General features: G+C 45.5%; 1 protein-coding gene across 6 annotated transcripts in view; it reads left to right on the top strand.

The window, feature by feature from the left end:
• Positions 1–26,889, top strand: part of MARF1 (meiosis regulator and mRNA stability factor 1) — a 502,817-nt gene that overhangs the window by 451,793 nt on the left and 24,135 nt on the right. For all 6 annotated transcript variants that reach the window (XM_077448919.1, XM_077448921.1, XM_077448922.1 and 3 more), the window contains one exon: positions 5,760–5,915. In XM_077448919.1, coding sequence (XP_077305045.1) covers positions 5,760–5,915 — 156 coding nt within the window. The remainder of the gene's footprint in view (positions 1–5,759; positions 5,916–26,889) is intronic.

Raw genomic sequence — 26,889 nt, 5'->3', positions numbered from 1 at the left:
AATATCTGCCCCAGTGTGGCTCCTCTCCCCCAAGCACACCAGCGCAAGCATGGCATCTTTTTGCCTGCGTACTTGCGTAGCCCCTTGAATGCATATGGAGCACTGCTGTTTCCGAGGACAAAGCACAGGAAGAGGACATGGAGGAAGAAGAGGAGGGTGTGGAGAAGAGGTTTGTCAGAACCAGTAGTAGCATTTTGGAGGCGTGGTGGCGGAACAACCTCCATCACTACTACATCTTGTCTTGCATCCTTCCCAGCTGCCAGAAGAGTGTGCATGCCTGCGTTCCATGAGTCAGTGGTAATATGCACCTTACCGCTGATCGCCCTGTCCAGTGAGGCATGGACATTGCCTTCCACATGCCAGTAGAGAGCTGAAATCGCCTTCCATGAGAGAGTGGAGTTTGGGAACCTGCCACTGAGGAACCACACATTGCATAAACTCACGGAAGGGGGCCAAGTCTACCAACTGAAAAGGCAGCAGTTGTGGAAGTGCTAGCAATTTAGCCAAGCTAGCATTCAACCGCTGGGCATGTGGATGGCTGGGAGTGAACTTCTTTTGATGGTCCAGCAGCTGGGACAGGGAAATTTGCCTGGTACAATCGGACGTTGGTGTACTGCTAGCAGAGTGCCCGCAAGTACTTGGCTGTGACACACCTAATTCTACACCTTCATTCCTCTCAGTGCAGGTTTGAGAGGACTGAAGGTATAGTGGGGTTGGAGATCCCAGCTGATGAGGAGCAAGGAGAGGTCCGCTTTGTTCTTTGGCGTTGGGTCTTTAAGGTACGCTTGCAAACAAACTGCATGGCAGGTCAACATATGTCTGGTCAAGCATGTGGTGCCCAAGCGGCTGATGTTTTGGCCACGTGAGATACGCTTGAGACATATTTTGCAAATAGCGGTGCGATCTGATGCACTTATCTCAAAAAAGCCCACGCCAGTGACCTTTTGGAATAACACACAGAGGCAATACCCTGCACAGGCGGAGCTCTGCGGTGTGATTCAGTCGCTGTGCTGCCCCTAAGCTGGCCCCCAGAGGGCATCCTGCCTCGTTGATGTGCCACCGCCTCCTCCTCCTCTCAGGCACCCACGTGGAGTCGGTGACCTCATCATCCCCACCCTCTTCATCACACCTGGCAGTATGCAGCAGCTGGTGGAACATGACTGCCAGATTGTTGTCCTCCTTAGGCATCCCCTCCCTCTGGGTTCTGGCTACTGCCTTCCTCTAGCTGGGTATCAAAATCAGAGCCTTAAAAACGCTGGGCATCCTCCTGGAGAATGTAACCAACACTGTGCTCAAACAGTTCGGGGGACTCTTCAGGAGGACATGGTGGGGCTAGGGAAGGAGTGACTGATGCCATTGAGACAAGGGAAGAGGCCGCGTTGGCAGCTGCTTTGCCAGTACCCTGAGTCTGGGTGAGAGTGGATGAGGAGGGCTGGGCATCCACTCTACCAAGTCTTTGGCATGTTGCGGCTCAACGCGTCCAGCTGCCGAAAATAAGGACAAGCATGTCCCATGGCCACGTGCTGATGACGATGCATCGCATCCACGACCAGCACTGTTGTCTCTAGACACAGAGCCTGCTTGCCCTCTTTTATTGGCTCGTGCTTGTCTGACTCTCCTTGTTGGCCTTACAGACATACTAATGGCCTGCTTGGAGATGAGAACACCAGCAATTGGGGTAGCTTTCGGTGCATACTGAGCAGATGACGCAGTACACCGACTGGAATTACTGCAGCTGCCTGCCTGTGGTATAGGATCTGCAATTGGGTTAGCTTCAGGTGTACACTGCAGGGGGCACAATACACCGACTGTAACTGCGGCAGCTGCCTGTGGTATAGGACCAGAACACCAGCAACTGGGGTAGCTTCAGGTGTACACTGTTCCATGGGCACAATACACCGACTGTAATTGTGCTAGGTTCACAAGAAATCAAGACACTGTCCCTGCCTATCTGTCTCTCTATGAACGCCGCAACACACTACACAAGCTGCTGTGCAGGCGGCCTTATATAGTGTGGGGTGTGTACTAAACCCCCTGAGCTGTAATTCTGTGGCCAATTATGGCTCACCTCGCTGCCGGCGCTGTGATTGGCCAAGCATGAGTCACAGTACATGCTTGGCCAATCATCAGCCAGCAATGCACTGTGATGCCACAGTGCATTGTGGGCCGTGAGCGCCACATGAATATGGCGCAAACAGCCCAGAAAGTTCTGGCTTCACTGAACGGGCGAACACCTGGTGTTCAATACAAACATGCGTTTGGCTTGAACACCGAGCTCATCCCTACTCACTGTACTGATGCATTTTTTTCTGCCAGAAATATCTCATGCTTATATATGGATGGGCTGTATATAATTTACACATATGCACACATAGTCAAAACAAAGCTGGAAACTTTTTATAAGTAAGGAATTGTGGTATATGTGCTTATTTGTGCAAAAATATTGTCTGGATGCTTAATTTACTAATCTGAACACAGCGTGTGTTCATGCGTCTGTGTGTATAGTCACATTAAAAACAATAGGCTGCATTTACAGAAGTAAAAAAAAATACTATGCTTGAAACGGTAACATTGGGACAAAAAGTAAGCCTTCACAGTTATCGTAGATAATTCTCAATGGTATACAGAATGACCTCTTCAAGAAAAGAAGTGTAAATATTCAAAAGAAAAGTAGGAACGTGGAGGACACTAACGTGTGATATAGTCCATACTCGGCAGAATCTTTTCTATCTATGGCATTATGTGTCTTAAGTTCAGGACTCTAATGAGCTATATTTTTACAGTCTTTTGCCTAGGTTAGCAAATTTGTACATGTCAAAACAAACTAAAATTATAGTGGCCTCAGTTCTTCCCTGGGCAAGTCTTGTCTACATCTCTAATTGAGATGATACTCCCCACAGATCTGCAGAGGTGGTAGGGGGAGGCTGAACATTGACCTAATTGAGACTTGCGTTCTGTTTCAATCACAAGGTAGATGGGTTCAAAACCAGATCAAGAGCTCCTCAGGCAGATTCATTGGATGCCCTTGTCTCCTGGATGCAGTGCTTCCTGATGCAATTGTTTTTTCTATTGAAGCTTCTTTCACTTCCATAGAGAATTGGAGGGGAAAGGAATCTTATAATTTTAGGAGATCCAGACTACACTGGAGTCTGGCAATCATATCTGGTTGCAGACTCCTGTGGCACTAAGGCCTCATGCACACGAGATGCAGTTAAGCGCGTTTCAGCTTTTTTTGAGCAGAGTTTTCACCTGTGTCTCGTGTGCATGAGGCCTAACATTGAGAAGATCACCTACTTGAGGGTCAGATCCTACATCCTGCTCCTTTTGCGAGCTTTAATCAAACTATTATTGAAGCCCAGGAGCAGAGGGGTCTCTATGAGGTCTTTTACATTTTGTAAACTATCTTTTGCCTATGGAATGGTTTGCCATTGTGCTTGAAAGGCATAAATTCATTGGGGAGAGTTATTGGCTTTAGTCTTAAAACCTATTCAGTCTTCCAGATTATGAGTTTTCTTTAGTCAGGCATAGGTCTGTGTCTTATCACTAAGGGGTAGAACTGCACAATTAAAAGTAAAAAAAAATTGATCTCGATTCACCCCCTCTGACCATGGGTGTCCGCATAACTTTTTTCTGACCCCTGTACACCCAGATACAGTACACCCAGTTACAGTACACCCAGATACCCTGGGACATGCAGCGCTGTGCCCCTGATTGATATGCTCACTTATCTATAGGTAGCGCTAGGCCCTGCCAGGGGCGCAACTTGGCCCCCCTTGCCCCTACCTGCAGACACCCATGCCTCTGACTATCTCCTGCAGAGGTTGCCGATTCTTTCATATAAACAATTGGAGAAACTATCTACTGGCGCAGCTGTCAAAAGAAAACATCCTGTCAGCCTGCCAAGTTTTCAACAAAGTGTAAATGCAGGAAGTTTAACCATTTAAACTCGAAATCTTTTTCTGACACTTCTTTAAAGTGGGAGTTCCGCATTTTTTTGTTTTTAAAAGTCAGCAGCTACAAATACTGCAGCTGCTGACTTTTAAAATAAGGACACTTACCCGCCCAGCGCGCCCGCGATGTCGGCACCCAGAGCCGATCTCTCGATCGGCTCTCGGGTGCTGCCGCCGCCATCTTAGGTATGGGAATCAGGAAGTGAAGTCTTGCGGTTTCACTTCCCGGTTCCCTACTGCGCATGCGCAAGTTGCGTTGCGCAATAAGGACGGTCCCTGCTGTCTCTGGGATCCGTGTGTTTCTCAGCAGACAGTGGGGGCCCCTGCAGGAAGTGGCGTAAATACCCGCAGAATCTGCGGCTATCTATTCCTGGAAATTGGCGCAAATACCTGTATTATACAGGTATCTACACCCCCCTCCCCCCTGAAAGGTGCCAATTGTGGCACCGGAGGGGGGAGGGTTCCAATGAGCGGAAGTTCCACTTTAGGGTGGAGCTCCATTTTAAGTTAAAATCAATATTTTTTGCTAGAAAATTACTTGGAACCCACAAACAGATTTTAGCAGAGAGCCTAGGGAATAAAATGGCAATTGCTGCAATATTTTATGTCACGGTATTTGCCCAGCGGTCTTTCAAATGCATTTTTTTGGGAAGAAATTCACTTCAATGAATAAAAAAAGAGAGAAACGGTAAAGTTAGCCCAATTGTTTTTGTTTTAATGTGAAAGATGTTACGCCGCGAGAATCGTGATCTATGTTCTAAGCAAAAAAAATTGTGATTCTCATTTTAGCCAGAATCGTGTAGCTCTACTAAGCGGATTATCTTACCACAATAGCTTTCTTCAAGAATACGAATTCTGTACAGTATTTCTGAAAGGTCCCTGCAGAGGCAATGAGTTAGTCCTTTGCCTTTGACACAAGGCTTCAGCCTCAAGATTTGGAAAATTGCTACAGTTCCTCCTGTATCCGCAGATGCTACCATTTGCAAGGTTCTGCAGATGGATATGTGATTGCTTACATTTCTTGTACTACTTTGAGGTTTGATATGGCATGCTTATGTGTACTTGCTTGATCCTCATTTTTTGGGGGTCTCAAAATGCTGAAGAGTCCTTTGCCCTCCAATGATTGAGGGACAATTATTCTTTGTGCTCATTAAAACATCCAAAAGTAGTCTCAAACTACTGGGAGACACGTTTAAAGAGTTAATCTTTACCAAAAAAGCCTATGCAGGTAACTAGCACCTGTAGATAAAAACTGTGCAGCTTTGACTAAACTTGGATAATGCCTTTTGGTGTAGGTCATTTACATACCCCCTGAAGCATGTCTGGGGAAAAAACTCCCAATGATTTAATCTCCAATCCCGCTTTGTTGCTAACATGCTTCTAGCTCTTACTGAACACCATCACAGGAGCAAACTCTCAAAAGCTGAGCTCAAAGCTACTGCACCAGGGGAGAGGTAGGAGTGAGCAGCAACATCTTGCCAATGTCCTTGCAACAAGGCAGTATAGTATGATGCCATCCCTGTGAGTTTTTCAGTCAGGCTTCAGCAGGTATATATATGGCCAACACTTACAGCAAGGGCAAATTTCAACTTTGGTCAAAGCTGCCCAGTTTATCTACAGGAACCCCATTCCTGCATAGGTGTTTTTTAAAAAGTTGAACTATCCCTTTGAGGCAGGCATTTACCTCCCCCTTTTCTTTTTAAGGTCAATCTTTTACAATAGCAATATAAAAATGTGTAAAAATAATGGCTAGTGTTTGTTCATTTGCATCAATGTTGTTTTTTTTTTGTTTGTTTTTTGCTCTACCAGTTTCTCATCAGATGGACAGGGAACTTCTGTGCCTCACATCACCCGTTGATCTCTTAGGTGGTCCTGTTCCTTCTTGCCTTCCATCTCCTCAGTTGCATCCTGATCCCGTTCTCCAGGAGTCTGGTGACCTGATACTGTTTGAGGAACAACTGTCTGGTGAGATTTCTTTTTTTGCATTTGATTATCAAAACGTTTTTATTTCCGTGCTATTTGGCCACTGTTTGTACAGGTTGTCTTGGTGGAAATTTATTTTCAGTTAAGAGCTTTTGCATAAAGTAGAGCTGCATGATTAATCAGTAGAAAATCACAATCTCGATTCAACCCCCAATCTTTGGCATTTCGACGAATCATTTAACAAGTGCACAGCCGTTCCCTGCTCAGAGCTGTAAAAAAAAAAAAAAAAAAGCCGGCATAGTTTATTAAAATATTGCTCAGCACTGAGAGATAAAAAGAAACTTGGGTATTAGATAAGAGATGAACTTCGGTCTGTAAATGAGGTCAGGTTAACCACTTAAAGACTAAGCCTTTTTCTGACACATTTTGCTTATAAGTTAAAATTGTATTTTTTGCTAGAAAATTACTTGGAACCCCCAAACATATATTTTTATATATATATATATATATATATATGTGTGTGTGTGTATGTATATATATATATATGTGTGTGTGTGTGTATATATTAACAGAGACCCTAGAGAATAAAATGGCGGTCATGGCAATATTTTTTTTCACACTGTCTTTGCACAGCGGTCTTTCAAATGCAATTTTTTGGGAAAAATGAACTTCAATAAATGAAAAAAACATATAGTAAAGTTAGTTCATTTTTTGTATAATGTGAACGATGCTACGCTGAGAATCACGATCTTTGTTCGAAGCAAGTAAATTGTGATTCTCATTTTATCTAGAATTGTGCAGCTCGAACACAATCTCTGCTTGAAAAATACATTTAATGGTGTATCAAAATGTCAAGAGTTTTGATGAGTGACTGTAGATGAAAATTTGGAATCTGCCTCCCAGTTTTTTGCTTGGCAGAAATACTGACAGTTTATTTTTTTGGGGAAGGGGTTTACTTTAACGCCAAAAACTTTAAGAAAGGTGTCATTTAAAGTGGAAGTTCCACTTATTCGTCTCCTCCAAAACCCTCTCTCCGGTGCCAGATTTGGTGCTGCTGCAAAGCTCGTCCCCCTTCCTCCACCGCAGAAAGCAGAGCATGTGCAGTAGAGAACCTGGCGGTGAAGCTGAAAGGCTTCACTGCCGGGCAGAAAGCAGAGCGTGTGCAGTAGAGAACCTGGCGGTGAAGCTGAAAGGCTTCACTGCCGGGTTCCCTTACCGGCAATGGCGGCGGCTGCACTCGACGATCAGGTTGGGATGCCGACATGATGAGTTCCATGGAAAGTTAAGTGCCCATATATTAAAAGTCACTAACTGCAGTATTTGCAGCTGTTGACTTTTAATTTTTCTTGGGGTTGTCGGACCTACACCTTTCATTGATCAGGGGTCTTTAGTTTATGGCAGGTGATGAGGAGTTTCCCATGTTAAAAACAACCATTGGCAATTACTTGTGTTTTGCATATTTTTTTAATACAAACTGTAAGTTCAAAATGTGACCTTGAATTTGCGTTTACTGATGTTTGTAGTCTGCCAAACAAAATGAATGCTTAGTGCAGCAAGAGGACTATGATTTAATTCGTATTGCTAAACCTTTTCTTCATTCTTCAGATGATTGGGCCATTAATATTCCTGGCATTGCTCTCTTTTGGAAAGATTGAGTAGAATGAAAAGGTGATGGTGTCCGTCTTTTTGAGAAGTGATCTCAAAGCCAGTGTGAATTATCTGGGTAATGGTGACCATACCAGGCTTTCGTTTAATGTTCGCTGCAAAGAAAAAAACATACCGGAAAGAAAAACACTTAATTTTAAGATGGCAATGTTTTCCAAGGCTGAGTGCTGCTCCCTAAGATTGACAACCCACCCCCCTTTCACACCAGTGCGACTTGTCATGCGATTTGACAGGTCCAAATTGCATGGCAAGTCTCCATTTATAGATAAAGTTGATCCAGGGAGTATCCGATTTTGCCTTTCTCTGGATCAACTGTTGGTATTGGATTGTGTATATGGGATTGTGGTATGTGTGTGTATATAATATAATATATATCTGAACCGCCCACCATGGATATGCGTCACTACTTTATCGTTAAATACCGTTGTTCTGAATTGTTACGGGCTACTTTCATAATTGCCTCTTTCGTAGTGTACATGTGCAATTTGCATATGTCTCGAGGTCTGTCCGTACTGTGGGAGGGTTGAGACAGGGACCGATGTATCCTCTCTATTTCCACCTTTTCTGTTGTCTGAGGCCCCAGAATCTGGGTGAACAATTCTGTCACTGTCTGTAATAAGTCCATACCCCCTTTGGCCTCAGCCAGGCCTCTTATACGAATATTTTGCCTTTGATCCCTATTTTCTTGATCATCCACTTGATCTAATAATGAATTTATTATTCCTTCCTGGTGTTTCAGCATCTCCTTTGTGTCCGCCACTGCCAGTTTAATCCCATCTTGGTTTGTCTCCGCCTCTTCCACTCTATGCCCCAGGGCTACTATAGCCTCTCTCAGGCCGTCCATTTGTTTACATGATAGCTCCACTGCTGTAATTAGGGATTGTATATCCGTTTTTGTGGGGAGCGCTCCCAATAGTTCTTAGTTCTTTATCCATTGTCACCCCTATTGCCTCTGGTTGGGACACTATTTATTCTAATGAGGGACTCTGTGTCAATGATGTAGGTTGTAATATAGATGTTTGTTTTATGTCCCTTCCTGCGGGTCCTCCCTTCACAGTCCACCCCTTGTTTATTTTCTTTTAGGGGGTCCACCTTTCTCAACCCTTTAGTCCTTTCTCCTGGGGTCTCCTGTGTCCCATACTGCCCCTGGGTTTCTTTATTAGACTCAGTCTCTATACCTTGGTGGGTTATTTTACAGGCCACGGCTGCGTTCATATGCTTCTCCCTCCCAGCCATGCCATCTTGCTCTTCCATCCCCAGCACCCCAATCAGTCTATCTCCAGCCAGTGTTAGACTTGTTAAACTTCTTCTTTCAAATCCCGGCGGGCCTTGACCCTTCATTTGCATTTCTTTTTCATACCTGAGCCTTCCTTGGCTGACCTTGCATTCAGGAGATCCGGTACCTTTCGCGTCTGGCTCTAGTCCTTTCCGGGCTGCTTTTCCTTGTTCCGTGCTCTGTTGGGACAGATATGCTCTCAGACCGCCTGTCTTCTGTCTCGTCTGAGGCTTCCCCTTACCGCCGGACTGCGGGGCGGTACTCCGGCGTGTCGCCATGTCTGGCTTCAGTCTCGCGGGCGGAATCTCGGAAGGAGCCCGGTTTCGGAAGTGGGAGGGCCGTCTCACGTCTCCCTACAGCTCCACACTGATCGGCTCAGCTTCCCCAGAGCCCGGAGGTTCACCGCGCGCTCACACAACGCGTCTCATCTCAACACCACGCCCCCAGAAGGTTGCCAGATATACCCCATTTCCAGATATATCATATCGCACACTAATGCAAAGTAGGACTGTCCGGCCTCTACTGGAGGTGATGCGAACTGCAGAGGGGAAGTATAGGTGGGGCTTCCCTTTTAGGATAACGGCCTCGCGTAATGGAAAGACAGCAGTCCTCAGAACGAAAGATGATTTAAAGTACTTTTCGGAGATATTAGGCCTACCAACAGTGGACTTTGTAGACTGGAGACTGAATAGTATTAAATCCCCCATGCAGCGCCCGGAACAATGGAATCAAGTTCCAAGGAGAGGAGGAGGGAGGAAGATATGATAAAAGATGGAAATGGACGGCGGCAAAGGATAAACTGGGGAGTGGGGGGGGAGGGATGGGGGCGGCGGGTGGGATGGGGGTGTTCCCTCTATTAGTATATTATCTGAAAAACGGGAGGGGCCTGCGTCCTGCCATACGTGTTACAGGTGTCCCCTGCTTGCCTCCGCCCCCCCCCCCCTTTTTTTTTTTTTTTTTTTTTTTTTTTTTTTTTTTTCTCATGTCTCTCTTAGCAATTGTTTACTTATTTAATTTTTTTTTTTTGTATGGCTGCTCTGTACTGATGGGTGGGGCTCCCAAGGAGCTCCGGGGGTACCGGGGTTTTCACCCACACTGATGGTTAGGCTGCCCTCGATAGGATGGTCCCAAGAAGGGGAGACCTTTAATTCCGTATGTAGGCGGGAAGGAGTTGAAATACAGAGGTGGGCAGTATACTCACCCAGGGAGGGATCCCCCTATTAGTGGGGATAGGGGATATTTGGGTAAAATGGGTACATCCAGGATGGGGGGGGGGGGTTCTTTTTTTCTTTTTTCTTTTTTTCCCCATGCTTTCTCTTTCTTTATCCTGCTCTCTGTATCCCTATGCTTTCCAGATGTTGGATATATCCAGAAGAAATCATCAAAGTAAGGGGGCAGGAGGAAGAAAGTAAGGGAAAATGGAAGAGGTTAAGATAATATCTTATAATGTAAGGGGACTGGGCTCCCCATGTAAAAGGGGTCGGCTCTGGTGCGAGCTGCACACCCTGGGAACAGAGATTGTGTTCCTTCAGGAGACGCACTTCGCGACAGGGGTAACCCCACGGTTGCCATGTTCATTGTTTAGTCAGTGGCACCATGCGACTTCCCCATTAAGGGAGCAAGAGGAGTTTCAATAGCATTCCATAAGCAATGCCCTTTTTCCTGTATGGGAAGTAGAAGCTGACCCAGAGGGACATTATTTGTTTGTGAAGGGGAAAATTTATGGGCAGTGCTGCACATTTGCGACAATTTACACCCCTAATAATCATACGGTGGACTTTATATCAAAAACATTGAAAAAATTAGGGAAGTTTAGGGAGGGGATATTAATACTAGGGGGAGACTTTAATCTCACACTAGACCCTGGGATGGACACATCTGGTAAAACCCCATTATCGCACAGAGACATTTAAAAGAGAGTTTGAGTATGTTACATTTGGTAGATAGTTGGCAGACACTACATGCACGAGAGAAAGATTTTAGTTATTATTCTAAGACACATAATACATAGTCACGGATTGACCTATTTATGATAGATCAGTTCGATCTACATAGGGTTCAATCCTCTAAAATTAGATTAATCACAATTTCAGATCACGCTGCAATAGAATTAAGTGTGAGAATGGTAGGGAGTAAAAGGAAAACGTGGCGCTTAAATGAGAATATATTGGATGACAAAAGAGTTTTTGAAAAATTATATAATAAATTAGCTTAATATTTTGAAGACAATGTACCAGGTGATGTTGTCCGACCAGGCGATGTGAGAGGCCCATAAGGGGGGAATTGATTGCGCAGGGTTCACGTATCAGAAAGGAACGGCAAAAGGAAATGGAGGAGCTCTTAGAAGAAATACACAAATTAGAAATTAAACATAAAAATAGCCTACAACTTGCTGAGGTGAATAGATTGGAGGAACTACGATTGAAATTAGCCCAATGCTTAGATCAAAAAGTGAAAAATAAGCAAAGGTATTACGCACACCGCTTCTATGAGCAAGGCAGTAAAAGAGGAAAGCTACTGGCTAGACAGTTAAAGAAACCACAAGAATTAAGGCATGTACGTAATTTAGTAGTGAATAAGAAACAAATGAGATACCCAAAAAATTGCAGCAGAGTTCCAAAAGTATTATAAGTCACTGTATAATATAGAATTGAGTCCAGAGAGGAACGGGGAGGGGGGTTTAGAGGAAAGGGAAAAAAATTAGAGAATATTTAAGGGCAGTGGAACTGCCTACTATACCAAAACAAGCACTCGAGGAAATGGAACAAACAATTACGGAAGAAGAACTAAATAGGGTGATAACGAATTTAGCGTTGGGTAAGAGTCCAGGACCTGATGGCTTTACAAATGTATACTATAAAAGATTTCTGCCAATCTTAAGCCACCCCTTATGTAATTACTTTAAAGAGGAAGTAAACCCTTCCAAACCACTTGGACCTACAGGTAAGCCTAGATTAAGGCTTACCTGTAGGTCCAAGCAATATCTCCTAAACCTATATGGTTTAGGAGATATTTGCCCGAAAATGGGCACCGCTGTCTACGGCGCATGCGCCGTAGACAGCGGCGCGCAGGCGCACTAAATGCGGCAAATCCAAGAATGGATTTGCCTAATTTGTCGACTCCCGTGCGCATGCACGGGAGTGCCATCATCTCGGCTTAGCCGAGTGGCAGCGGCGGAGCTGCGAGACGCGACTCCCGTGCGCATGCGCGGGAGTGACGTCATCGCGGCTTCGCCGCTGTGATTCGTCGGAGCTGCGAGACGCCACCAGCAACATGGATGCGGCGGACTACAGGGGACAGCGGCGACTTCGCTGGCTCCTGTGTCAGGTAAGTGACACATAATGAGCTACTATGCGATGCATAGTAGTCCATTATGCTTTACCTTTGCAGGGAAAAAAAGAGGAAGTAAACCCATAAGGGTTTACTTCCTCTTTAACTCAATCAAAACGTCAAACCCCCTACCGCCTGAGGCGCTACCGGCATACATAAGTGTTGCCAAAGGGGGGTAAGTACCCCCAATATTGTGCCAACTACAGGCCCATCTCCCTGTTGAACTCGGACACAAAAGATCCTATCTAAAATACTGGCCCTTCGAATGCAAGATCAAGTAGCAAAAATAGTCCATCTGGACCAGACAGGATTTATAAAAGGTTGTGAAACCAGAGACAATACCATAAGAGCCTTACACATTTTGCACTGGGCGCAGAATGGACCGGATAAAATAGAGGGTGGTTTTGTCGATGGACGCCGAGAAGGCGTTTGATCGAGTTAACTGGATCTTTATGTCCGAGGTCCTGAGGGAGGTGAGCCTGGAAGAACGTATAATGGGATGGGTGATGGCATTATATACTAGCCCTAAAGCAAGGATCAAGGTGAATGGGGGGTTGTCGGAGTATGTTAACATAAAGAATTGGACAAGACAAGGGTGTCCCCTTTCGCCTTTGTTGTTTGCTCTAGTTCTGGAACCCTGCTTATGTATGATTAGGAGGAATGAGGGTGTCACAGGGATTCGGATTGGGGCAGTGGAGCACAAGGTCTCCGCTTATGCGGATGACCTTTTGTTCTATTTCTCCAATCCCAAGGACTCACTAAGAGTTGATGCAGGAGGTGGACAGATTTGGTGATCTGTCCAACTTCAAAATAAACCTCGGGAAATCACTCATGATGCCAATCCATGTCCCTAGTAAGATGAGATCTTGTATACAACTAAACTTCCCCTTTATCTGGAGTCCAGAATCATTGGTAAACCAGAATCATTGGTAAACCAAATTATGACCCCCTATTAAAAAAAAATAATAAAAGATTTACAAAGTTGGAAGAGTGAATGTTATTAAAATGAATGTACTACCAAGAGTTATTTATGTATTATCAACAGTACCTGTGACACTAGCACAAACTTTTTTTAGGCAAGTGAGAGAGGCCCTTTCAAACATTGTGTGGGGGGATAAATATCCTAGGGTGTCATATGACACCCTGAGGAGATCAAAACTGGAGGGGGGGCTTGGACTACCAGATATAAATATCTATTATAAAGCGGTAGCTCTGGTAAGAATAATGAATTAAGGTCATGGCTCATTAAATAGACTATGGGTGAATTTAGAAAAAAACGATAGCAGGTAGGAAGTTAGAGGCGGCCCCGTGGATACCAACTGCGATAATATGATGAGGTCACTGGACTCGATTACCACGTTTGAATAATGGTGTATAAATAATCCTGAGGCTAAACATGTACTATCTAGGATGTACAAGCTGATATTTAAGACTATGAACATGGCAACACCTTATTATATAAGAGAATGGGAGAGAGAAATTGGGCAGAAGTTTACGACTGCACAAATACAAAGGATAAGTAACACATGGCTCCTCTATTAGCTCCCAAATTCAGGAGATGGCATATACATTTTTAATTAGATGGTATCGTACCCCAGCACGTTTAATGCAGATGTTCCCGAAAGCGGATGCAACATGCTAGAGGGGATGTACGCAGGAAGGCACTTATCTCCATATATGGTGGACGTGCCCCAAGATTAAAACATTTTGGGAGGCAGTGGCCCCGTTGATCAGGAGGTTAACCTTGACGCCTATAGAACTCTTGATTGTTCACTTTCTGTTCCACGGGATGCAATCAGCAAGTAAAGTATATAAAAGAAGCGTCGCACCACATCTACTGAATGCGGCGAAGGTACTGATACCTAGATATTGGAAACAGACCAAATGCCCTACAGTATTAAAATGGAAAAAGTAAGTAGATAAAATAATGGAAGCTGAAAAATGGTTGCATATGATCAGAAATAAACAAGATGAGTTTAATACTATTTGGGAAGGTTGGATATGTTAATCAACAGAGATAAAATAGTAAATATAAGGGATAAGGAAAAAAAAAGAAAATTGAAAGTATGTATATTGTATTATTGTATATGATTAAAGAAAATAAATAAAATGTTAAAAAAAAAAAAAAAAAAATACCGTTGTTCTGCCAGCAGATGGCTGCTATAAACCCCTGTATTTTTATTCACGGCGGGCGGTCTGCTTTAAGATAAGTGGTCTCCGCAGTGGATTTGCCGTGAGATTGCTTTTTTATTGGCGACAAATAAAGTAATAAAGGTAATCCAAATTTTTTTAAAATTTTTTTTTTTAAAGTGACAGTGTAAAATAGAAATTAAAATAAGGAAAAAAGTGCTCGTGCGCAGAAGCGAACACATGCGTAAGTTGCGCCCGCATATGTAAATGGTGTTCAAACCACACATGAGTTATCACTGCGATAATTAGAGCGTAAGCAATAATTCCTACAAAAGCACGCCTCTAACTCAAAACTGGTAACCTGTAGAATTTTTTTTAAGTCGCTTTTTTTTAAGGAGATTTTTAAGGGTCAAAGTTTGTCGCCATTTCACGAGCGGGTGCATGTTGGGTATCCATTTACTCGGCGTAACATTATCTTTCACAATATAGAAAACAATTGGGCCAACTTTACTGAATTTTCTTTTTTTAAAGTGATACTCAAGCTTCGTTTTGTTTTTTCTATTTATTAAAAAAAATTTTTTTTTTTTTAGAACGTCATACTTGCCTCCACTGTGCAGCTTGTTTTGCACAGAATGGCCCCAAATATCCCCTTCTGTGGTCCCTCGGTGGCTATCGTGGCTCCTCCCTACATTGGATAACCCCCAGGAGATCCGCTCTCCTGAGGGGGTTACCTTGCAGTCGTGCTCCCGAGTCATTCGGCGTCCATAGAAGCTGAATGTATGATGAGGGGGGGGGGGGGGGGGGCTACCCACTGCCCGGGTCAATGGATATGACAGCAGCAGGAGCCAGTGGCTGCGCGACTATTAATCTATCCAATCAAAACTGGGATGCCTTGGAGAAGGACGTGTCCTCTCTGAAGAAGATGAAGGGGTTCTGCTAAGTAAATTGGGGGGCTAGGGGGCTGCTGACTGCCAGGTGTTTTTTCACCTTAATGCATTAAGGCGAGAAAACACAAACTTTTACAACCCCTCTAATTCTAAAAAAAAAATTTTTTCCCAATAAAGCGTTTGTAAGAGCGCTGCGCAAATACAGCGTGACATAAAGTATAGTAACCACCGTCATTTTTATTCTCTAGGGTGTCTGAAATTTTTTTTTAATGTTTGGAGGTTTTAAGTAATTTTCTACCCAAAAAAAAATTACTAACTTGTAAACACAAAGTGTTTAAAAAACAAACAAAAAAAGGCATTGGTCCTTAAGTGATTAAAGAAATTGAAGTCTTTTCCAGCTAACTACAGACTGGGTAGTTTGACCTCCTATAGTCAGGAAGATACAAGAGTTTAAAAGAGCACACAGTTTTTGCCAGAAAAATATTTTAAGCGATGGCATCGAACACCAAAGTTGTTTAACTTTGAGGAGGTAAGAAGAAAATTGGAAAAGTACTGGCTATGAATATACAGTAGTATGCTTGAATTTTGCAAAAGCATTTGACTCAGTTCCTCGCATACAGCTAATTTGTAAGGTAAAGTTTACAGGCTTACAAAGTTACATTTGTAAGCAGATAGAAAACTGGCTAAAAGATCATATTCAGAGTAGTGATTCACTCTGTGGATGGTCTAAGGTTATTCGTGGTGTTTGCCGAAGTTCGTTGAGGTGCTCCTCCTTACTTTTGAACCTATATATAAATGTTGTAGAGTTTGGGATCAAAGGAATAATTTCAGTGTTGCACATGACACCAAGCTATGCAGTGTCAGAACACGGCCCCACAGGATGTCTCCACCTTACAAGCCGACCACAATGCACTAACCACTTCAGCCCCCGGAATTATTTACTTCCTTAAAGTGGTTGTAAACCCTTACAACACACTTTGACCTACAGGTAAGCCTAGATTAAGGCTTACCTGTAGGTCCAAGAAATCTCTCCTAAACCTACACGGTTTAGGAGATGTTTGCCGAAAGACAGGCACCGCTGTCTACGGTGCACTGAGCGCGGCACCCGTCAACATGCCGCGCGTGGCGTCTCCCGTGCGCGACATCGTATCTAAGCCGAAAGACGGCGACAGAGCAGTGAGACCCACCGAGATGGATGCCCCGGACTACAGGGGACAGCAGTGACATTGCTGGCTCCTGTGTCAGGTAAGTGACACATAATGGACTACTATACGATGCATAGTAGTCCATTATGCTTTACCTTTGCAGGGAATGAAAGAGGAAGTCAACTCATACTTCCTCTTTAATGACCAGGCATTTTTTTGCAATATGGCACTGGGTCGGTTTAAATATAATTTTCAGAGTCATGCAATGTTGTACGCAAACAAAATTGATGTCCTCTTTCTTGTTTTTCCCCACAAATAGAGCATTCTTTTGGTGCCATTTTGTCACCTCTGCGGTTTTTATTTTTTGCACTATAAACAGACTGACCATTTTGAAGAACAATATTTCGTTATTGTACATCATGGGACACAGAGCTTTAATTGAGTTATAGGCCACCTTCAGGTGTTGACACTGGTAAACCCAATCAAAGGAATTTTACCTCCCTATATAACCCCTCCTCCTTCCAGGAGCACATCAGTTTTTTCGCCAGTGTCTAAGGTGTTGGTCATGAGCGAAGTTCTCTGAGGAGCTCCAGCAGGGATCCATGCTGGATTTAAATTCCTCCATGAGAAGAAGCCAGATCCTTCCAGAAGTGCCACTGAGGCCTAAAGTGGATGGTACCTGGGACCTCATATCTGAAGCATGAGGTTTTGCCTGTAATTACACCTCTTTGTAGGGCAGGAACCCAGGGCTTAGGTCTTGTTACATTACCTCAAGCTTCCTGATGGGGTGCTTGTACAAGGCCCAAGGCAATTGGACCCCGTTTTTACAGACCCAGTCCTTGAAGGTTTGCTAAACGTAACGTTTTGTTAATTCAGCAAAATCCTGCGGCGCGGACAAGGTAAGGGAAGAAAACCTAGATATTAAAAACAGCTATGCGTTTTCTTTCATTTAAGGAAAATATGTGGTCATGCCTTAAAATCTCCACTAGATGGAGTAAATGCACATACCTTACTCTGTTGTCTCACTGTTTTGCTCAGTTCAGTGTCTGGCTGCACAGAGTGGAAGGAGATTTTGCAAGGTAGAAATATCTGCAAAAAAGTAATTTTCTCTTATATTCACCTACCGACACAGGTCCTCTCTGTAACTAAATGGGTTGTATAGCCTGCCATTAGGAGAAACTAGGCAAAATTGTTACACAATACACAGAACTTTTATCCCGCCCGGGGGGGGGGGGGGGGGCCAGGAAGGCCCCGTGTTATCAACCCTTCCCACTGCTTCTGGCAGCTTCAGTTTTTATTTTCCCTAGCAAGGAGAATGACCTAGGAAACCCTGTGGGCCTCTCAGTCCATGTTTTTGCTGCAGGTTTGGTGCTTTTTGCACAAGATGAGAGATCCTGAGATCTTCTATCAACTGCCGGCTGGCTGACAGGCTGGTTAATGAAATCCTTGTAGTCTCCCCAGTCCGGCCATCGAGCGTGAGCAGGCTGCAGCCACGGCTCGGCAGGCCACGACATGCTCATGCTCCAGAGGTGGTCGGTGAGCTTCAATGCTCCGGGGTATACATATGACCGGACTACTACTACTAGTTGGCTACCACGGAATGTCTTGCAGCTCTTCAGGACTGGTAAGTACGGCTCTCCCTGCTTCGGTGGGGGGAGCAGCTGGGCATTCCCTGGGGGGTCGATTCGGGGGCCACCTTACCTCCTTATCTTCTCTCCCAAGTCCCTATTACCCATCCTTCCCCCCTCTGAGGGGCGTGTCTGCATGTGGTGTGTGTGTGTGTGTGTGTGTGTGTCGCTGTTTTTCACCTGTGGGGCTCTGTGCGGTTGCTGTTCGGTCCAGGTCTGGGGGTCCAAAAAAGGCAGTTTTTGTGGAGGATGTCTGTGTGTCAGCAGGCAGTTCATTTTAATTTTTTTGCTCTTTTCACCTCATGGCGCCGTTCCGGCGGCCATCTTGGATTTGGGAAAGCTATAGATTCCCCTGGGGAGCGTCAGCAGCCATTTTCCCTGGGATTCCTATGGATTACATTGGCAGCCATTTTATGAAAGCCAAAATGCTTTCTTCACCGCTTGCCTCTTGTGACAGCTTGCAATGTGCTTTCTCTTGTCACTTCCTGTATTCCGTGTGTGTGAGGGACACTGGATGTTTCTGTGTGGAACGCTGAAGCTGTTCTGCAGACCGTTGCACCGCTGTTAGAGCTGCTGCTGACAGTTTTTTTTTTTTTTCTCCTCTGGATCTGGGAACCTCCTAGGGACTACAGGCACTGTTGTTGGCATTCACAGAATGCCCCAGGGTGGTGAGTCTAGCACTAAGCACCCCCCACCCGGTGGCAGCAGGAGGGTGGGACCTTCACTGTCTTAAGTCCCCTTGCAAGTGGCAGACAGGATAGGGTCAGCATGGCTTCAGAAACTCGTGTTTCTTCCCCCGAAATCCAGGCTATAGCAACCGTGTCACCTGCGGTTAGTGCGGTGCGCATGAACACTCTGACGGCGTTCCTGGACTCCTATGTTGCTAAGATAGAGGCGGCACGTGGCAGGAAATCTGCTCCCCCCGGTCCTCTGGGGAAAGCTCTGATGCAGACTCAGTCTCTGCTGCGGCCGGAGACCCCTGCTCTGACATCAGACGTGGCTGACCGTTCGGACAGTGAGGATGATTCCCCATCCGGGTTCGGGCACAACAAGGCGCTTGTTGGAGCACTTATCACAGCTGTGCGTGATACCCTGAAGATTCAGGAACCAGAGGATTCCTCTGATGTACTAGTCCCTTTTGGGTCCCACAAGCCAGCACGTTCACCTAAGGTGTTCCCGTATTTGACTTATTTTGACAAATTCATCTACAGGGAATGGGGTCAGCCGCAATGGACCTTTTCGGTCCCCAAAAACTTGGCAGTGCGTTAACCCTTTGAGGAAAGCCTTCTCAAAAAGTGGTCGGCTCCTACGGTCGTGGACCCCCCAGTGTCTAGGTTAAATAAAGTAACCACGATCCCAGTTGAGGGGACTCCTTCATTCAAGGATCCCACGGACAGGAAGGCCGAAGCAGTTGCTCGTTCCTTGTTTATGATTGTGGGGTCAGCCATGCGACCTGTACTGGCATCCGCACTGGTGTCGCAGACACTGACTGAGTGGGCAAAACGTTTGCACCGTGAATTGGGAGAGCAGAATGCCTCCCCTGTCTCCGTGGAGTTAGCAGACCAACTAGTGCATGGCCTTAAGTACGTTTGTGTCGCGGCCCTGGATACTCTCCCTCTGTTATCCAGGGCCTCAGTGTCAGCTGTGGTGCTGAGGCGCCTTATTGGGCTGAAATGCTGGTCCGCTGACCAGGCATCCAAGAAAGCCCTGACAGATCTTCCCTTCCTTGGCGACCAGCTCTTTGGAGCCTCGTTGGATGACATTATTAAAAATGCCACAGGTGGTAAGAGTACACTACTCCCACAGGCCAGGAAGGCTATGGAGCCACGCCGCAGGCAAGGGCCCTCCATTTGGCAGTCAGGGAAGCCCACTACCAATTTGTGGCTCTCCCTTTTAGCCCCCTGAGTCTTTACCAAGGTACTGGCTCCAGTGTTGGCGTTGTTGTGACAACGCGGGATCGAGATCGTGAGTTACCTAGACTATCTCCCCCTGAGAGCATCTTCCCCCTCGGATATAGGAGGATGTTGCAATCACCATGCAGACTCTGAGATAATTTGGGTGGCTGTTGCACCTAAAGAAGTCTGTGATTGTACTGACCCAGCGTCTGGAGTACCGAGGTCTACTATTGGACTCCAGGGAAGCGGGGGTTTTTCTCCCTTCGGACAAATTGCAGACTCTCAGATCTGCAGTCAAACTACTGATGAACCACAAGTGGTCATCGCTCCGCTTTTGCATGCGAGTACTGGGGCTCATGGTAGCCTCCTTCGAGGCAGTACCTTATGCCCAGTTCCACACCAGAGTCCTGCAGTAGGAGATCTTGACAAAATGGGACAAATCTCCATTGTCCCTGGATCAGCAGATCCAGGTGAGTCAGCCAGTCAGGGACTCCCTTATCTGGTGGTTGAGGTCTCCGGTGATTCAGTCCAGAAAAACCTTTCCTTCCTCTGAAATGGACGGTGATCACTACGGACGCCAGTCTATCCGGCTGGGGTTGAGTGATGGGCATTCAGTCGGCTCAGGGCCTCTGGTCGACGGAAGAATCCAAGTTGCCAATCAATCTGCTTGAATTGAGAGCGATCAGGCTGTGTCTCCACACATGGTCGGTGGGTCTTCAAGGGCGTCCGACCAGGATACAGTCAGACAACGCCACGGCAGGGGCGTACATAAATCACCAAGGGGGAACAAGAAGCTCAGCCGCTGCTCTGGAGGTCGCTCACATACTTCGGTGGGCAGAGCAACACGTTCCTGCCCTGTCAGCCATTTACATCCCGGGGGTAGAAAATTGTCAGGCAGACTATCTGAGTCGAGAGAGGCTGGACCCAGAAGAATTGGCATTGCATCTGGAGGTATTCAGGCGGTTGTGCCTGAAATGGGGCACACCAGATGTGGATCTATTGGCCTCCTGCCTCAATCAGAAGGTGCCAAGATTCGTGTCCAGGACAAGAGATCCGTGGGCAGACGCTGGTGTCTCCATGGGATCAGTACCAGCCAGCTCATCTACGCCTTTCCTCCGCTAAAACTGTTGCCACACCTGCTGCGCAGAGTGGAAGCAGAGGGGATCCCAGTAATCCTGGTGGCCCCAGATTCGCCTCAGTGGCCCTGGTACGCAGACCTGGTGCCTCTGGTGGCAGACGCTCCATGTCGCTCCCTGTCGCTGTCTCAAGGTCCAGTCTTTCACCCTGCTTTACCATTCCTGGCTTTAACGGCATGGCTATTGAGAGCCAGGTGCTGAGGAACCGAGGTCTGTCGGACTCGGTGATTCCAACTATGTTGAAGCCACGGAAATTTTCTTCACGGAAGATATACCATCGTACCTGGAAGGCCTATATCTCCATGTGTGAGGAGAAAGAGTGGCATTCGTGCTCTTTTTCTATATCTAGGATCCTGCTGTTTCTTCAGCAAGGTGTAGACCAGAAGTTGGCATTGAGCACCATTAAGGGGCAAATTTCAGCTCTGGCTGTCTTTTTCCAGCGACCCCTGGCGTCTCATTCATTAGTGAGTACCTTTGTTCAGGGGGTACGACATGTAGTCCCTCCATGGCGTCTGCCGCTGCTTCCGTGGGATTTGAACCTGGTTTTGGCTCTTCAAAAGCCGCCGTTTGAGAATATCAGGGAGATTCCCTTGTTGACCCTTTCACAGAAGGTGGTTTTCCTAGTGGCCATAACATCGGCCAGGAGGGTTTCGGAGTTGGCGGCCTTGTCCTGCAAGTCGCTTTATCTGGTCATCCATAGGGATAAGGTGGTGTTGCGTCCCCAACCGTCCTTTCTACCTAAGGTGGTCTCGGCCTTTCATATCAATGAGGACATTTTATTACCTTCGTTGTGTCCTAAGCCCAAAGAGGTGGCACTTCACGCTCTCGACGTGGTTAGTGCTCTAACTGTGTATTTGTCTGCCACAGCTCCCTTTCGTAAGTCGGACTCGCTGTTTTTTTTCATTGACTGGTCCAAAGAAGGGTATGGCGGTCTCGTCTGCCACCATTTCTAGGTGGATCAGAAGGATTGTAGTACTAGCATACGCCTGGAAGGGGCAGTTGGCCCCCTTTCTGGTCACGGCCCACTCTACAAGGGCAATCAAAATGTCTTGGGCCTTCCGGCACCATGCGTCTGTCGCTCGGGTGTGTAAGGAGGTGACCTGGTCGTCTGTCCATACCTTTACTAAGTTCTACAAGGTAGACGTCAGTGCATCGGCTGATGCCCGTTTTGGCCACAGTTTTTCAGGCGGCTGTGTAGTTGCAATTGAGTTTTTTTTTTTTTTTTTTCCTGTTTTTTTGATAAAAACGCAGTATGGTTGGTAATGCATTGTTGCAATACGTCCGCATAAAGTTTTCGGTGTTGGGGTTCTCTTCTGTTGAGAATACCCGGGTATATGGCAGTGTGTTTTTCTGTAAGCTGCTGTTTTTTTTGTAGGTTTAGTTTCACTAGTTCCCACTTGCCATGGATGAAGTTTTAATGCTGTTTTTTTCTCACCCCTCGTTTGGCACTGCTTGGGGACATCCCATTTAGTTAGAGAGGAGCTGTGACGGTCAGTGAATATAAGAGAAAATAGGATTTTTTTGTACTCTCCGTAAAATCCTTCTCTCTGTAATTCACCGACCGACACGGCACCCGCCCCTCCTTTTCTTTTTCATATACTGCTTATTGACGTACTGAGTCTGCTGGGGCAGCAGGGAGGGTTGTTAGCACAGGGTCCGCCCCCTGGGTGGTACTGAAAGTTCTGTATATTGTTACAATTTTGCCTAGTTCTCCTAGTTGCAGGCTAACAAACCCATTTAGTTACAGAGAGGAGCTTTGTTGGTCGGTGAACTACAGAGAGGGATTTTACTGTGAGTACAAAAAATCCTATTTTTCTTCTCCTGATGGGTTTGGGGGCCAGCAGCTGCACCCACTTGCATAAACCCCCACTGTGGTGGATGCGGAAGGTCCTGCTATTTTACAGCTAAAGTCTGTTACTGTGCCTGTATTTTTACACATGTCTGTGCCTCACTGCAGGAGGCTCTGCCGCCCCTTCCCCCATATGCCCCCCCCCCCCCCCCCGTATTGTATTGGGTCTGGGAGCCGAAAAACGCTGCGCTCAGGCGGCAGAATTTTTTTTATATATATAAAAAAGGGGGGCGGGATTTTTTTGTAGAGTGTGGGGCCTATCGCAGGTGACATGAAACATCCACGAGGACGCATGGCAGGCTAATGGCAGATAGATATACAGCTGTATCAGTCTCTCCTCTGCTGATGAGGAGGAAACAAGCTGCCTGCACACAGGGACACACAAGCTGTGGGACACGTATGGGTTTCAAAACTGCCATTCCTTATACAGGAAGGACACACTTTTTCCAGCACTAGGCTGAACTTTATTGCAGCTTTAAAAAATCATGGCTATTTTCAGCGATTTAGTGCAATGTGTATAGCGCCTCTGTTTTTTGTATTTAGGACTATGCCTGCCAAAAAAGACACCACAAAAGCCAAAAGAGTAAAGGTTTCAACCTCAGGCATTGGGATTACCAGCTGTATTTCCATGCGGTCATCCTAGCCTGAACTAACAAGGCAGCTCAGGGTGAGCCATTGGAGCAGGTATAGCTGCCTCACATCTCAGCACCTGTATACGTGACTAAAGATGCCCTTTCCTCCTCCCTTCAAGATCTGGAAGAAAGATTATCGGCTTTAATCGCATATTCCATTCAAACGGATAGTAAGCATGCTAGGTTTCCCTCCCACCACTTCAGCTTTGCAAGGGGAAAAGTGGGCACACAATGAGGTTTTACCCTCAATAGATCAGGAAGAGAAACCGATGATTCTTCTGCTGAGAAAACAACGATAGATTAACCTTTTTCCAGGTTCTCAATCTGAAAAAATGCTGATAAAATCTTAAATAAACTAAACTGGAACTAAAAGAATCTTGCCCATCAATATCCTAGAGATTCGGGCAGATCATCTGACTCTAAAGGCCTGGACTTTCGGGTTACGGTAATGTCCTGTCAGTTATCTCTACCCTGATTAATGCTAGGAAGCCAGCTTCCAGAACTATATATAATAGAGTCTGGGAGGCTTATATTTCCTGGTGTGAATCTAAGGGTTGGCACCCTCTGAGATATATCATAGGCAGAATTCTTTCCTTTCTACATTTATTTGGCTTTATACAAGGGGTGACGTGGCTTAATCTGCCCGTCAAACCTCCCTTGAACCCTTGGGACTTGAACTTAGTTCTGGCTGTGTTACAAAAACAGCCATTTGAACCAAGACAACAGATTCCCCTTGTCCTTCTGACAAGGAAGTTATTTTTGTTTGCTATATCCTCAGCAAGGAGGTTTTAATAATTGGCTGCTCTTGTAAAGAGCCATATTTGATTATTCCTGAGGACAGAGTGGCGTTACGTCCAGGCTTTTTTTTCCAAAAGTGCTTTCAGGTTTTCACCTGAACTAAGATATTGTCCTCCCATTGTTTTTTTCCAAAACCATGTTCCAGGGAAGGAAAGTCACTACATTGTCTTGATGTGGTGAGAGCAGTGAGAATCTAAAGGCAACTGCTCAGATTCATAAGACTGATGTCTTATTTATTCTGCCAGAGGGTCCTAAGAAAGGACAGGCAGCATTGAAATCCACTGTCACTAAGTGGATTTGGCAAGTTATAATTCAAACTTTATAATTAAGGGGTAAGATCTCCCTTTTCAAGTTAAGGTGCACTCTACCAGGACAGTTAGTGCTTCTTGGGCAGTGCGTCACCAGGCCTCCATGGCTCAGATCTGTAAGGTCTTCAGTGCATACATTCACATAAATTTTATCAGGTGAATGTAAGGGGGTATGAGGATATCGCCTTTGTGCGCAGTATGCGGCAGGCAGCAGTATAAGGCCTCAAGTGAGGAGGTAACCTACAGGTCATCTCTCCCTCCCCTCAAGTAGCAAAGCTATGGGACGTCCCATTAAGCAATTAAGGCACTGTGTCCCATGATGTACGATAAAGAAAATAGGATTTTTATTACAGCTAACCTGTAAAATCCTTTTCTTGGAGTACATCATGGGACACAGAGGTCCCTCCCCTCTTTTGAGATTGAAGTATATTGCTTTGCTACAAAAACTGATGTGCTCCTGGACGGAGGTGGGGTTATATAGGGAGAGAGCTTCCTTGATTGGGTATACCCAGTGTCAACACCTGAAGGTGGCCCATAACCCATTAAGTAAGTAATTAAAGCTCTCTGTCCCAGTAAGCTGTAATAAAAATCCTATTTTTGTCTGGCTCTAGCTAGTTTTGTTCTATCACTAGAACAAATGGTAAAGGGGATACTAAATGGTGTGGAAGAGGAACCATTAACCAATTCAGACGAAGAGGGCCGGGATTACAGTGACATAGCCTTGGAGCCATAAGTTTTACTGAGGCCGATCAGTTCCATGGAGAGACTCAAGAACTGCCAGTTGGCTCAAATGCCTTCTCCACGTCAAAGGAGAGAAGGAATGCTTTCAAATTGTGTCTGTATTTAAGAGATTAGGTGGTAGGTTTTAGTAGTGTTGTCCCGAGCCTCCCATCCAGGAACCAAACCCACCTGGTCCTTATGTACGACTGAGGTTAGGAGGGGTGATAGACGGTTGGCTGAAACATTTGCGAATAATTTATTATCTAATTTAAGGAGCAAAATCGGGCGGTAACTGCTACACTGAGAGGGATCCTAGCCAGGTTTGGGGAGGACAAAGATGTTGGTATTTAAAAGGGCTTTACATGGTAAGTGGGAGTCATCTATGGAATTGAATGCTGCTGAGAGCAGTGTCGTGAGACAAGGGGCAAATGATCTATAAAACCCGGGGGACCCATCTGGTCCTGGCCATTTTCCAGACTTCAGACCTTTTAATGGTGCCTAAGTACTACGATTCAGACAGAGGCTTATCCAAATCGGCCGTCTCCTCTGCGTCAACCTGTGGTAGGTCTGCCTCTAATATGTAGTCCTCCATTCTAGAAAGGGGTGGACCGCTTAATTGGTTTTAGGTGGCGAGGGCAAATTATATTATTGCGAGTAGTAGTGCCGAAAGGCAACGGATTCCCTTGCTGAAGAAGGTTTCTGGCCAGAAGTCTGGTCAGCAATAGAGCTCCCATTCCAGTCCTCTACCTCAAAAACAGTGAAGAGTGATTCAGAGGAAGAAAGTGTGTCCCTCCTTCCACGGTGGATTTTAAGTAGGATAAAGGAGAGGAAAAGGTTAAGTCCTCCCAATAAGAATTGTCTCCGGAAGAGGTGGATGACCTAAAGGAAATTTTTACTACCCTTGAAATTCAAGGGTAGTAAATTATATTAGTTAAATTTGTTTTCGGATTTCGTTTAGTTTTCTACCGAATTCGAAAAATCGGTCGCATTCGAAAATATTTCTACCGGATTCGAAATGATTTCAACATGATTCGAAATTATTTCAACTGGATTCAAAAATATTTTGCGACCCGAATTTAGGGCCATGTATCTCAGGGGTCACTTGGTGCTAGAAACCCCAAATTTGGAGATGTTGTAGTGCTAGGTCTACTGTATTTGCATGCCTAATTTGGGGTTTCTAGCTATAAGTGGCCCTGAGATACGTGGCCCCAAAGTCAGGTCGCAAAATGTTATTCTCTGCTGCAGAAAAGTAGTTGGCATATTGCCCATATCTGGGGTCACTTGGTGGCAGGTGATGTGGCAAGTGGACAATCCACAACTTGGTCACGTGGCACTTGTGGCAGGTGTCGTGGCAAGTGGACAATACACAACTTGTGGCAGGTGACGTGGCAAATGGACAAATACAATACACAACTTGTGGCAAGTGGACAATGAAATACAGAATATGCACTTGCCTTGCGATCGACATCCGTGATTTCTTCAATCAGGCATGCTGACAACTTCATTGATACCATAAATATAAATGAAATAAGATGTGTGTGTTTTTTTTTTTTGTTTTTTTTTGCACTGGTACACTGCAAGTATGAAAAGTTGATGTGACAGATATATATGTAAGTA

Source organism: Lithobates pipiens, unplaced genomic scaffold (assembly GCF_037356315.1).
Source record: "Lithobates pipiens isolate NorthernLeopardFrog02 unplaced genomic scaffold, aLitPip1_a1.2 Scaffold_22, whole genome shotgun sequence".
Classification (NCBI taxonomy): Eukaryota; Metazoa; Chordata; class Amphibia; order Anura; family Ranidae; genus Lithobates; species Lithobates pipiens.
This window is presented reverse-complemented; position numbering and strand designations above follow the sequence as displayed.